At 43.1% G+C, this 13469-nt stretch overlaps 1 protein-coding gene across 1 annotated transcript; it reads left to right on the forward strand.

The window, feature by feature from the left end:
• Nucleotides 1–237: 237 nt before the first annotated feature.
• BSX (brain specific homeobox) lies at nucleotides 238–4629 on the forward strand. The gene is made up of 3 exons (XM_036743305.1): nucleotides 238–499; nucleotides 2746–2942; nucleotides 4387–4629. The coding sequence occupies exons 1-3, from the start codon at nucleotides 238–240 to the stop codon at nucleotides 4627–4629; spliced, it is 702 nt and encodes a 233-aa protein (XP_036599200.1).
• The last annotated feature ends 8840 nt before the right edge of the window (nucleotides 4630–13469 follow it).

Raw genomic sequence — 13469 nt, forward strand, 5'->3', positions numbered from 1 at the left:
GCCATTGGCTCTCCCCTCTGCAAGCAGCCAACTCTCCAGCCACAGAGACTCAGCCCACCTTGGAGTTCTCTCCTAGTCTCTCCAGCGTTGGGGGTTGCCCAGGCCAGAGGAGAGAGAAGAGGGAAATTGAGTATTGAGAGGGTAGCGCCTCACGACCCCCCAGATAAACAGACGCTATCTATTCCCCATTCTTCCCCCGCCCCAACCTACCCTGGTATTACCCCACTTTCTTTCAAAATGAACCTCAACTTCACCTCACCTCTCCACCCCGTGTCTTCCCAGAGGCCCACGTCCTTTTTTATTGAGGACATCCTGCTGCACAAGCCCAAGCCTCTGCGGGAGGTAGCTCCTGACCACTTCGCCAGTTCCCTGGCCTCCCGCGTCCCACTGTTAGATTATGGTTACCCCCTTATGCCCACGCCGACCCTTCTGGCTCCTCACCCGCATCATCCTCTCCACAAGGGCGACCACCACCACCCTTATTTCCTTACTACCTCGGGTAAGTGGCAGGCTATATGGGGATATGTGAAGGGAGGGAGGAGGGGATTGAGGGTAGAAAGAAAGAGAGGGAGAAGGTCTTTTTCGCTTCTAGACCTTCCTCGGGCCATTAGCCCTGGGAGGGGAAAGCCGGGGGTTCATGCTCCTCGCCCCCTCAGTAGCATCTCACCCGAAGTAAAAGAGGAAGTCGGACGGAAGTGCTGGATGAGTGAGGGGCACACCTGAGGAATCTAAGATTAGCGATATCCTTAACGTTCTTTACAAGTCGTTACTTATGAGTCCCAGGATCAGAGAAACGTGGTCATAATACACCGGGAGGTTATTAAGTATTAACCCAGGCCACTTGAGGGTGATAGCGATGGTTCGATTTTTCCCCCCAAAAGGATTTTGGCTGTATAATTTCATCTCCTTGTTTTTCCGTCGCGCCTAGAAGATTTCACGATCCAAGGGATCGGGAATAAAGAAGCAGACGACTTTGAGTCATTGTCCGTATTTCTGAACACCTCTTCCGTTACCCTGTGAGACTTTTGCAGTAGAGAATGAGGCTCCCGAGGGTTGGGCGCCAGATCCAGTACTTGCCAATTCAGCCCGGGCTTCCAAAAAAAAAAAAAAAAAAGCTCAGAAGCTTTTGAAGACTGGCGGCTTGGCCCCGAGGCTGCTGCGAAAAATGCGTGGAGAGAAGAAAGGTAGAGGGACGCATATCCTCTTTGACCTCTCTGCCCTGCCCAAATGTTGCTCCATCTCATTTACAGTCATGGTCTGGGCAGGTTGCCTCTCTCTCAATTCCCCACATCTGAACTTGGGGGTCCAAAGTTATTTCAGTCCCGAGCACTGCTGACAAGGAGTCATTGTCAGACCAATGTCTGAATGGAAAGAGGGCAAGGGAAATAAAAGGGGTCAGATAAGCATAAGGTATTTAACTCTCAGATTAAGGGGCTCAGAAATCCTTTCCCCAACTCATTTGCGTCCCACTCAGGATATTTCCTAGAGCCGAAGAGCTAATTCTAGCTTCAGAATTCTGCCTTAGAGACTGAGGAGGAAGGGTGGTGGAGGCTGAGGTGAGAGGGGTTTGGGGTGGGAAGGAAAAAGGAGAGATTTCGAAATAAGCTACATCAGGGACTGGGACAGGGACCGGGACCGGGACCGGGACTGGGACCAGAGCTGGAATGGATTCAGTTCCCGTAAATACAGTTGACACTTGGACTCTAGGGCCTTTGACTAATTTCCACAGGAGACCGAAACATTTGGAATCGAAGTCACAAGACCTCGTGTTCACACAGCCTCCAAGCCGACCACGATCTCCTTTCCAGTCCTGAGGAGAAAGCTTTTGACCACGGTCACTATTGGTGTTCCACCGCCCACCCTTCGGAAGAATAGATCTAAATTCCGGCCCCCGCCACCCCCCTTCTATCTTCCTGAAAAGCGGTGTTTCTTGAAGACAAGCGGATGATTTGACTAGGGAAGTCATGACAGGAGGCTGATGCAGCCTCTGGCCGGGATTCAGAGACCGTTCCAAGGGTCCCAGTTCAAACCTCTGTCCTCTGGCGCCCCCGAAATAAACTCGGGAACTAACGTGCCAGGCGGGAAATGTCTAGTGTGGCTCAGTCAAGAACTGGTCTGGACATTAAATACTTTTGCCTTGATTCTGTTCTCTCCCTCTCCCTCTCCCCCGTTTTAGGGTGAGGAAGATGGGCGAGCTCTCCTCAAGATGAGGGCGACTAGGCTAGGAAAAAGGTGGGAGAGGAAAGATCCCATTTGTCTTGTTTTGACTTCTTGAAGGGGTTCGATCTGAGAGAGCACACCGAGGGAAGGTGCTTTAATGGGAAAACAGGACTGCAATAGCAGACGGATCAGGACCTCCAGAGGAAGAAGAGAAAGGCTATGGAATACCGGAAAAGAGCTTCCCCATATCTCTCAAATTTTCTTTTGAAGTCTCCACAAATACAGGATTCTTTGAACATCTAAGGAGCTATTCTCGTTTTCTACTACCACTGGGCTACTCTATACAGAGTTAATTCAAAAGATATCCAAGCTTTCTTTACTCGGACGTCTTTTCCTTTCTACCCCAGGGGTTCTTGAGCTGCACTCCCCAAGTGAAAAATGAGGATTCAGAGAGGCGAACGAACTAGCAAGGGATAGGCACAGAGTGCAGCGTCGAGGGGCAATAGGAAGGTCCCTGGGGGCTGGGGTTGCTTCTCAGTTACTGGGGCCTCTCTCCCACACCGGATCTCTTTCCCTCTTCGCCAGGGGTGCCAGTCTCTGCATTGTTCCCGCACCCGCCTCACACTGATCTTCCTGGGAAGCACTGCCGCCGTCGTAAAGCCCGCACGGTCTTCTCCGATTCTCAGCTCTCCGGCCTCGAGAAAAGGTTCGAGATTCAACGTTACTTGTCTACCCCAGAGCGGGTGGAGCTCGCCACCGCGCTCAGTCTGTCGGAGACTCAGGTAGGGAAGGTGTCAGGGGAGGGCTGACTTGGTCACTCCATTCTAAGCTTGTCAGATAACCCTGTGCCCTCAAGGCTCAGAATGACAACTCACTATTATATACGGGCTTTAAGGTTTACAAAGCACTTTCCTTCCCCAAGCCCCGTGAAGTAGTCACTTAAGGTATTATTATCATTCCCATTTTGCAAACGAAGAAGAAGAAACTCGGAAAGGTTAAGTAGCATGCTCAAAGTAATACCCAGAAGAGTCAGAGAGCCAGGACTCAGAACCAAGTTGTCTGTCTCCCAGCAGGTTTTACCTTCCCTATCTGTACCCTGCTCCCACAAAGCTTCCTCTGCATGGGTACCACCAAAGGTCAATTAGGAATCTCTGCTGTACACCTAATCCAACCCAGACAGTGACTTGCCCAAGGCCACACAGATAGTAACTAGAAGAGCTGGAAACTGAACCCAGTGCTGGCAATACTATATCGGCGACTCAATTAAATTGTGTGTTCACTCATCTTATTCCTGACTCTTTAATTTTCCACCAGTTTTCTCCTGGGTACAGAATTTCCCCTGGCCCTTCAGAGGAAATGCCTTTGAAGAATTCAGCAAGGTATAATAGAATGACTACTGGTTTTAGAGTTATGGGACCTGAATTTGAATCCAGACACTTAAGTGTATGGCCCTGGGCGAATCATCTCACTTCTCAAGTTCTTTTGTGAAATGGGAATAATAGCACTTGCACTAATCTCTATCACTAATCTCTATCTTGTGAGAATCGAAATATGTAAATCTCCCTGGAAACTATAAGGTTTAATATGAATTATTTGGAAAAGAAGCTAAGAATCCCGTTTACTCCATTGTAAAATGAAAGATAAGGACACAGATGTCTGATGTCCCTTTCAGCTCTGACATCTCATATGATTCAGTGCTTCGAGAGCCTTCGGGATACTCATCTTCAGTCTCAGTCTTACCCATTCCTTAATTTTCTGGTACATCCTTTCCCTGTCCCCCCTCTAAATCTCTGTGCTTTGGCACCGAAGCCACTTGGAAACCACGAGCCTACCCGTCTCAGCCCCTAGGATTGAGGGAAGCGGCTTAGTGAAAATCTAACTTTGTTATTTCCTAACCAATCTCCATTCTGGACCAAATGTTAATCAGCTGAGGCTAATCGGTCGCTGTTAGCAATAGCTGATAATTATTAGCACTATTAATTAACCACCATCATTATTATTTTTTTAATAGCCACGATGTTTTATTCCTCATTCATCATTTCTAGTCTGATTTTAGAATTTTTGGTTAGTAACTGAACTAAGTCTAGGTCTAGTTCAACTGTTATCGAGTAATTAACGAAGTGTGTACTTGACTTTTTCGAACTTCGGTATTTCAGCTATTTGTAACCGTGATTACCTATCAGAATGAGTGACTCGGGTTTTATTTTTTTTTTTCCCTTGGGCAAGGTGAAGACGTGGTTTCAGAATCGGAGGATGAAGCACAAAAAACAGCTGCGGAAAAGCCAGGACGAGCCTAAGGCACCCGGCGGCCAGGAAAGCCCACAGCGTAGCCCACACGCCTCGGAGGCGGCTCCAGTGGAGCCCCGGGCTGGGCCGCCAGTAGCCGGCCCTTTCGTTCTCACTGAGCCCGAGGACGAGGTGGACATCGGGGACGAGGGAGAGCTGGGACCCGGGCCGCATCTGCTCTGAGCTATTGAGTCCGAGGGAGGAAGGGAAAGGTGGAGATCGGGGAAGGGAAGCCAACCCTCTTGGGGTCTCTCTTGGAGAGAAGACACAGACTCCTGGGTTTTGGGGAAACTAAGACCAATTAGAGGTAGGGCTGCCTTTTTCCTGTTCCTTTGAAAAACAAACAACCCCTTCTTCTACAGCTACAATTCCCACCGACCCTTCGTAGGGTGAGTTAGCCCCACCCCCCTCCCGCCCCCTCCGCCCTAGACCATATTTCAGGGTGTCTTTTCCTACAGAACGTCTCCTCTCCACACCCGCTCCCAGTCCCCTTCACCAGTTAAGGGGTGAGGAAAGGACAGGGGGTATGTTTATATTCCCGCCGCCTCCATTTGAAGACTTAGCCCAGTAGGAATCAAAAGAGGCCGGAACAGAAGATACTAGAAACTGGCTGGGGAGAGGGATTCTTTCTAACCTGAGCCCCTTCTCAGTCCTTCTGCCTCCTTTGCTCAGGCATGGCAGTTCTGTCTCCAGCAACCTCGGCCCTTCGTTCTGTTGGAAACAAGTGAATCGGCGTAAGGAAAAGCAACAGGCAGCTCTGACTAGAGCGACCCTCTCCAGGATCAGAGATCCAAGATCAAGACTCCATACCCCTATAGAGTGGCTCCCGGATTGGGGCCTCAAGACAGAGGGAGGGAAGGAGGGAGAAAGAGAGAGAGAGAGAGAGAGAGAGAGAGAGAGAGAGAGAGAGAGAGAGAGAGAGAGAGAGAGAGAGAGAGAGAGGAATTCTTTTTTTCTCTAAGGTTTTCCACCCCAAGGTCCTCTACATGGAGTTATTACTCCTGCCAATAGCTCCTACCCAACCCAACCAGCTACTTTGACACCTTACCCTGACGCGCCCTGAGCAGGACAGCTAGTCAAACTCAAATCTCCAACCGTCGGATGACTGTCGGGAGAGCAGAGGAGGGGGTACATGAAGCACTTCGGCTTCAGACTCCAGTTAGCTCCCTTTGAAAGGAGGGACAGACACTCTCTCTCGGCTTACTATTATTATTTTTTTTGTTAAGGTGAGATTTCTATTTGTATATTGAAGTCCTCCCATCTGGGTGCCACGTCGCCTTTTAATCCACGTCCTTAGGAATAGAGAACTGTGTTTTGTTTTAACTTTGTTTGAGGGCAGAAGGGAAGTTATTTCTTCTCTTCGGATTTGCACTTGTTTGGGGGGTATTGGAGTAGAGGAGGGAGAGAATCACTGTCTGTCTTCTTTTCTCATGTCTCCTGGCTGATACTGAGCTTGGTAGAATGTCGGCTTTTCTCACGTGGGGTTTGCAGTCTCTTTAGGAAAATAAAGGGCTCAGCGGGAACGCTGGGAACCATCGACAGGCTCCTGAAGTCGTTTGTTACAGAGACCTTTTAAAATGCTCCATTCGCGCATCTCTGCGCGCCTCCCCACACCTCACCCACACCGCCCCTTCTTTAGGCAGCGTCGGGCGCCCAGTCTAGGATAGGTATAACATTTTGTAGCGCTCTCTCCACCCAGGCATAAAGCCCATTCCGAATTTTTAACCGTTTGATATATAGAGGTGAGATACCGCCTGCATGGAAAAGAAACCAACCATTTTTAGTCTTCCAGCTCTGGAATTTACAGATAGTGCATTCTTCAGCATTCGGAATTTCCTCAAAAAAAAAAAAAGTTTTGCGATTTAGGAAAAATTGTTTTCTATAATGTGTATGTATATATATAGACATATGCATACACATATATGTCAAAGTGTCACCCTCAGTCTTCTTTCCTTTGCTTCTAATGTTTCACTTTTTCCTTAAACAGGAATTATTTCAATTCAAGTGAAACTACCAAGATTGGGAGAAGGGGAATTTATCATTTGATTTATTCTTTATAGAGGGCCTGATGAAGCTGGAGCTGTCTACCTGCTTCCGTCACCATGACTAATTACTTCATCTTTCAGCCTCAGTTTCCTCAACTGTAGGATGAGGGAGTTAGGTCAGAAAAGATGATCTCTAAGGTTCCTTTTACTTGTAACAATTTTGAATCTGTAAGCCCATGAGTGTCTGCTATTAGGGACAGGGTAGGCAAATAATATAACTCATTTGGAAAAGTAAGACTGTTATTTTGAATATTGCTTGTAGTTTCAAATTGCTTTGATGTAGGTTGCATCTCATTTAGTCAATCAACAAGCGTTCAACTGCCTACTACACACAGGCTCTGTGAGAGGTGCTGGGGGTGCAAAAAGAAAATGATACAGTGCCTGCCTTCAAAGGGCTTTTATCCTGTAGTCTTCAGTTATTTACATTGAGGAAAATGAGGCTTTTAGTACATTTAGATCATAGCTCTAGGAACTGGAAGGAACCTCAGAGCCTATCTAATTTAAACCCCTCATTTTACAGATGAGCAAGAAATCCCAGAGAGGTTATACTACTTGTTCAAGGTTACACATAGTAAGGAAGCCTCAGAGATGGGATGTGAAACTAAGTCCTTTGACACCAGAATTAATGCTGTTTCAACTGTACTATGATGCTTTCCAATAGCACTGAGATGGCTCTTTGCCTTTATTACTGGATGGTTGCTTCATTTCTGTAATTTGCTTTGTTTCTGTAAGTGGGGCTATTAAAGTTCAGCCTCAAAATCCCTCCCCACCCCAAATATTAAGATGGTTAATTTCAAGGCAGGATTTAAAGTGTGGGTGTGTGAACAATAAGATAGGACAGAAGACTTGGCTCTGGAAGTAATATAATCAGAGAATGAGAGCTTCCCTAGGATCCTTGGAGGGAAAGTAGATAATACCCACAGGATGATAACTTCGGAGGCAGGAAAGACATCTTAAGTGCTCCCAGATCCAGAAAATACAGCAACTAAATGTGATTTGGGAAAAGTCTGTGAAGTGAGTGGATATGCTGTGTAATTGAGAAAACAAGTAGCATGACTTTCTTTAGGTCCTTGAGTCACAGAGAACACAGACATCCAAATACGGAGACAATTTTCTCTCTTCTGCTCTTGTATTTCTAGCAAGGTTCCAGAGTTGTAGCTAAGTGTAGCAAGCTTAGGTACATCTTTATCTTGTCCTTGGAAATGAACGTAAATGGAAGATGCTCCCAGTGAATGTCCAATTCTGGCTAATTGGTGCCATAGAGGATTTAAAAACAACCACCACAACAAAAACAACAAAAATACAAAGAACTTATAGTCTGTGGTTTATTAACATTTTATATGGGAAAAGTCCTGATGTCACTTCACTCTAAAGTTTCCATTACTGGTATCCCTTAAGTTAAAAGATATGTGCACAGCATGACAATGATGCTGCCAAGTCTGTAGTAGGCTGGCTATGGCATCCTTTGGCCTCTTTGGATCCAAATTTTCCACTCTGATAGCACTGCTAAAATTAGTGGCATCATATTGCAAGCAGAAATATGTATTGTCTTTCCTGTTTATACACAGGGGTGGGGTGGGCAGAAGGAAAAAAGTCACTCTCAATTTAATGCAGAGATCGTTTGCATTTGTGTGGTCTATAAGGTTGGCTGATTAGAGCTTCCAGAAGCTGAGAAAATGAATTTTATTTGAATTCCTGAAGAAATAACTGCTCCAACTCTATTTCTTTGGTTATGAAGATTTAAGGTGCGTTATTCACTGCATATTTTACAGAAATGGACAGATATTTAGCTCTGGCACTGAGAAAGCATAAATCTTAGGAAAAGAAAACCCAAACAACTGGGCAAACCAACCTGGATGGGCTTAAATCACCACATAAATGCTTTGATCTATATTTATTTTTAATGTCAAACTTTTCACCCAGGAATCTTTGCCCTTTGTGGGTTTTATCTCAGAGCATATTCTCAGAGCAGTGGCATTATTATTCATTCATTTATTCAACAAATGTTAATTAAGTGCATGTTATGTGCAATAAACTGTGCTAAAGACTGGGGGAGATTCAAAATGTGTTTTCTGCCCTCAAAAAGAATAAACCTATTTTGGAGTCATAGGACATATATCCAGAACGGGCTTTATACTATTCTTATTTGTACCACATCCATGAGATTTCTATATGTGAGGGAGATCATATACATTTGGAAGAATTAGTGAGAGTAATTTTTGAACTAGATTTTGAAGGTTAGGTAGAATATCAACAGAGACAGGCAGGAGGATATTTCAGTCATCTAAGACTCATGTGAGCAAAGACAGAGATGGCAATGTGTTGGAAGTGATTGTGGATAGAATGTTTGCTAAGGTGACTTTGATGCCACAATTTAGTATGTGCTTAAGTTCTAAGTGAATTATATAAATAATGTTATGAGATAACAGAAAGAGGCATTTTAAGCAAGGAGACCTGCATGACAAAAGGCACAGAAGTACATATGAACAAAGTATGTTCTGGGACAGTGAATAAATTGATCTATCTGGCTGGGGCAGGGAGCTTATGATGGGAAACTGGGAAATTGTATTAGTGAACTTCGTGGGAAGAATGCTGGATTTGTATTGAAAGGATCTGGTTTGAATCCCAATTCTGCCCCTGACCAGTTGTGTATCTTGGGCAAATCACTTCTATTTCCTTAGTGGTAAAATGAGGAAGCTGAACTAGATTATAGCAAAGGTCCTGTCCAGTTCTCAATTCATTCTTCAATGTGTCATATTGGGTCACATAATTGTTCAGCTCAGTCCAGCTTTTGGTTGGAGCACAACAACATTCTGTTTCATTAGGAAATGGAGAACAAGCTGATTTGGGGCCAGAAAACATAGATTTAAATCCGGCTCTGCCATTTACTAATTGTGTGACCATGGTTAGGTTACTTAACCTGTCTTTGCCTTGTTTTACTTATTTATAAAAGGAGGGTAATAATATTGACCCTAGCTACCCCAGGGTTTTGGTGAAGAAAATGGTTTGTGTGTCTTAAAATGCTACACAAATGTCAGTTGTTATTATTGTTGATGTGATGGGATAGGATGATGCAGAAGAAGTCAAAACATCTTGTCCATAGTCAGAAAGCATCAATGTCCAAGCTGGGAACAGGGTCTGGTTGGTTAGGCTGTGGGCTTTGTAGTGATAAGGCAACTCTGCAATAGGATAGTTCATCCTAAGCCAAGCCGGGCTTTGGGAATTGGATTGCACATGCCGGTCAACAAGTATTTATTTATTAAGCACTTAGAATGTGCCAGGCTTTATGCTAAGTGCCAAAAACACTTTGGATTATTGAATATTAGGTTCAGTTCAGAGGAACACTAACAGACTAAAATATCCCCACAGGTTAGTGACCAGGCTAGTGAGGTGACTGAAAACTATGTAACAGGAGGAATAGAGAATAAAAGAACTGGGAAAGAACTTAATTTAGAAAGGCCAAGGTCATCCCAGACCATCACCATTTGATTTGACTTTTGTCTTGCCACTGGACTTCAGTGACTCTGAGGAGAGTAAAGCTTATGACTTTGCACAACTCTGCCTCACTTAAATCCAATTCATGTGATGTCACTGGTCTTCTTCCAGAATGAAGGATGAAGAACAACAACAAAAGAACTGGATGGATTTTGCATGGGGAAGTGAAGACTTAAGGGGCCTATGGTATTTGTCATTATAGGTGTGCCAGGTGTGCCAGAAGTTCACTAATGTGCCAGCAGCCCTCTCATTGGTATATGGCTACCTAGGATCTGGAGCCTCTGGGAACTCCTTGCCCTTCTGATTCTTCTGGATACTTAGTTTTCTGTGACTCATTCAATAGTATGTGGCCCTGGGGCTCTGATTGTTATAGGCAAAGAAGGCAAAACAGTGAAAATTTTAAGTTTTAAAAGGATGCACGTCTAGTAACCAATCCTTGAACTCTACCACTGGCCTTTTATAGCAAAGAGCAGGGCTAGGGGAGCAAGGTCCAGTTGGAAATGTGCTTTTTTAACCAAGAAGATCAGGCTGAAAAGATTGGTCTATATTTTAGGGAAGAGGGAAGGATTTTATTAAAAGGAGCCCTTTGCAAAATTTATATTTTTAAAGTTTAGTTGTAAATTTAAAAAATCTTTAAAATTTTTAGTTCATTTAGTTTGATGAATTGAATGACATCCTTTAAGACTGAGTATTCAATATATATTCACCTTCAAAAAAAAAAGATTCCTTAGGTACACATTGTAATGAAATGTGCTGCACATACCTATGCATTGTCCTAAAATATTTGAAGTGCTGCCATGTAAAAGGAGAAAGAATTTTTTTTGCATGGCCCTAGGGGATAGAATTAGAACTGTGGAAGGTATAGGTAGGCAGATTTCAGCACAAATATATGGAAAAATGTTCTAACAATTAATAGAAGTAAAAAGTGTTATAGGCTGCCTTGAAGTACCTCAGAGGTGCCTCATCCTTTGAATTGTTCTAGCAGAAGTTTAATAGCCATTTATCAGGAATGCTTTTGAGGAGATTCTTGCACTAGGTAGCAGACCAAGAGAGCTCCAAAAGTCCTATGAATTCTTAGAAAGAACAGGGCCATATAAGTCCAAGGAATCTGTCTCATTTGTCACTTCATGAAGTAAAAGATTTCAGGCCACAGACTTTAACAAACATATCCATCAACAACTGAGAAAAGTGATAGAAGACAGGAAGAGGGAAGAGGTAGGAATGTTTAGTATTCATCAAAGAAACTTCAAAAACTTTATTCTAGGTATTCTGTGAACACATAGACACACACAAATCTCCATCACAATGTCAGAGGAACAATTCACAGTCAAACATTGGGAAGTCTTAATTGTTAGACTCTAAAATAACCCTTCTAATCTCCTGTAGCCCTAAGAACAATGCTCTCCCTGAATAACTCAAGGAGAGGATTTTACTTAGGATTCTGGGAGAGAGAACTGTAGAATTTCTAAGCCAAAATATGTCCTAGAGATTCTATATAATACAGCTTCTTCATTTTAGAGAGAGGAAATTGAGTCTGAGGGAAGTCAATTGATTTGTTTAGAATCAAAAAGCTTAAGTGAGCTCCCAGATGACTCCTCTTTGAGAGTCTCAAAGGTCACTAAGGAACTTTGTTCAGTAAAATTCATGTATTCATATTTCTTTTTTGTGAAATTTCATGTAGACCATTATTTTAAAGAATTTCTGGTCTCCTTTTAAAAATTTTTTAATGTTTAATCCAGTTCATTTGGGCAGTGAAGTGGCACAATGGATAGAGGGTCAAGCCTGGAGTCAGAAAGACCTGAGTTCAGTCCTGCCTCAGACACTCACTAGTTGTGTGACCCTGGGCAAGTCACTTAAACCCGTTTGCCTCAGTTTCCTCATATGTAAAATGAACTGGAGAAGGAAATGGCAAACCACTCCAGTATCTTTCCCAAGAAAACTCAAAATGGGGTCACAAAGCATTGAGCATGACTGAAATGATTGGACAACAAAAACAACAAAATAAGTTCATTTATTTCAGAGATTTCAACAATTCTGGGTTCTTTTATTGCTTTTGTGGTACTGGCTTGCATTAATTGAATTTGGTTGGAATATAGATACCTGGATTCAAAAATAAGATTAAAAACCTACTTTCACCACTGGATAAGTCACTTAGCTTTTCATGCTTGATTGTCTATGAAATAGGGAGAATAATATCTAACACTTTCATTTCAGGTCCAAGAATATTATGAAGACATGTGAGATAAAAGATATGCAAGTACTTTGAATTCTTTGAAGAAATGTTGCTAGAGAAAGGTTAACTTATACTATGGTATAACTCTGTTATAGTTTAATTCAGTGCCTACTTATCACTGTTAAAGTAAATTGTATATTAGATCTAGAGGTTGATAACAGCCCTGAAACAAATCTACATTCAGCCAAAAAGGATATGACATGGTTATTAGCCCACAGGGTTAGTTGTATCTATTCATATTGGCAGTAAAAAGTGGTTCCGCTGTACTCTCTTATCCAAAATACCTCCAAGGAGCTTTATTTTTGTAATTTGATTCTTCTTGATTGTCAACTTTTTTCTTGTATACTGAGACTACCACAGTTGTACTGTAAACCTTAACCTGAGGTCGTCAGTCTAGCCCATAGTGGAGGCCAGGAAATCACATTGGGAGCCAGTAGAATGAGCAGGTTGTAGCTCTTCTTTCCCTATCACAGCAATGGGCAGGATTTGGATCATCCCTCTTGGTGCTAAACACAAGCCCATCATTTAAGGAGGTTTTTAAAAATGATGTTAGGGTATGGGATCCCTAAAAAAGTGGTTACTATGATTGATATGGATCCTTTAGAGTAATCTCAGTCCATCTGAAATTCCCTTAATGTGCTTATCCCTTCCCTACTCATCAACTTTTCTCTAAGAGGATGGAACAGAAAAGCAAAAGGAAATGGCCTAGAGATCAGTAAATTTGATTTCTTGTGAGTAGTTCTCTTATACGAATAGATAGAAGGGGAGTTGGAAATTCTGGCATGGGTGCATATTTATGATTTTCAGCTATTCATTATTTTCATGTCTCATTTTGTTGCCTCCAAACAAATAATGTAGTATAAGCTTTGTGTCCTTAACATATTTGCCAATGTACTGTCCACTCATATAAAATTGGTCAATTTCACTTTATTCTTTCTAGGTCTGTTTGGCTGGAACTAGGTGGTGCTGTGAATAGAGCTCTGAGCTGGAGTCAGGAAGATCTGAGATCAAATAAAATGAGAAAATATTTGGAAAGTGATTAGTACAGTGCCTGGCACATAGTAGGCATTCAATCAATGCTTCTCCCTTTCCCTTTTTTGAACACCTCTATCTGTTGCATTCCACCAGAACTTGCATCACTATCAGAATATATCAAAAGATGGGCTTTGCCAAAGCTTAAATTAACAAGAAATGCTCCTTGCCTATCCTAGCTGAGAGATAACCATATTGATGGTGACAGCAATAAGCTC

Source organism: Trichosurus vulpecula, chromosome 2, assembly GCF_011100635.1.
Source record: "Trichosurus vulpecula isolate mTriVul1 chromosome 2, mTriVul1.pri, whole genome shotgun sequence".
In the NCBI taxonomy this organism is placed as follows: domain Eukaryota; kingdom Metazoa; phylum Chordata; class Mammalia; order Diprotodontia; family Phalangeridae; genus Trichosurus; species Trichosurus vulpecula.

What these genes read in the sequence shown, in the direction of transcription:
- BSX (XM_036743305.1), top strand. Translation starts at nt 238, where the DNA reads ATGAACCTCAACTTCACCTCACCTCTCCACCCCGTGTCTTCCCAGAGG. An exon ending in TTATTTCCTTACTACCTCGG is followed by an intron (nt 500 to 2,745) that starts GTAAGTGGCAGG and finishes CCTCTTCGCCAG; the next exon opens with GGGTGCCAGTCTCTGCATTG. An exon ending in TCAGTCTGTCGGAGACTCAG is followed by an intron (nt 2,943 to 4,386) that starts GTAGGGAAGGTG and finishes CCCTTGGGCAAG; the next exon opens with GTGAAGACGTGGTTTCAGAA.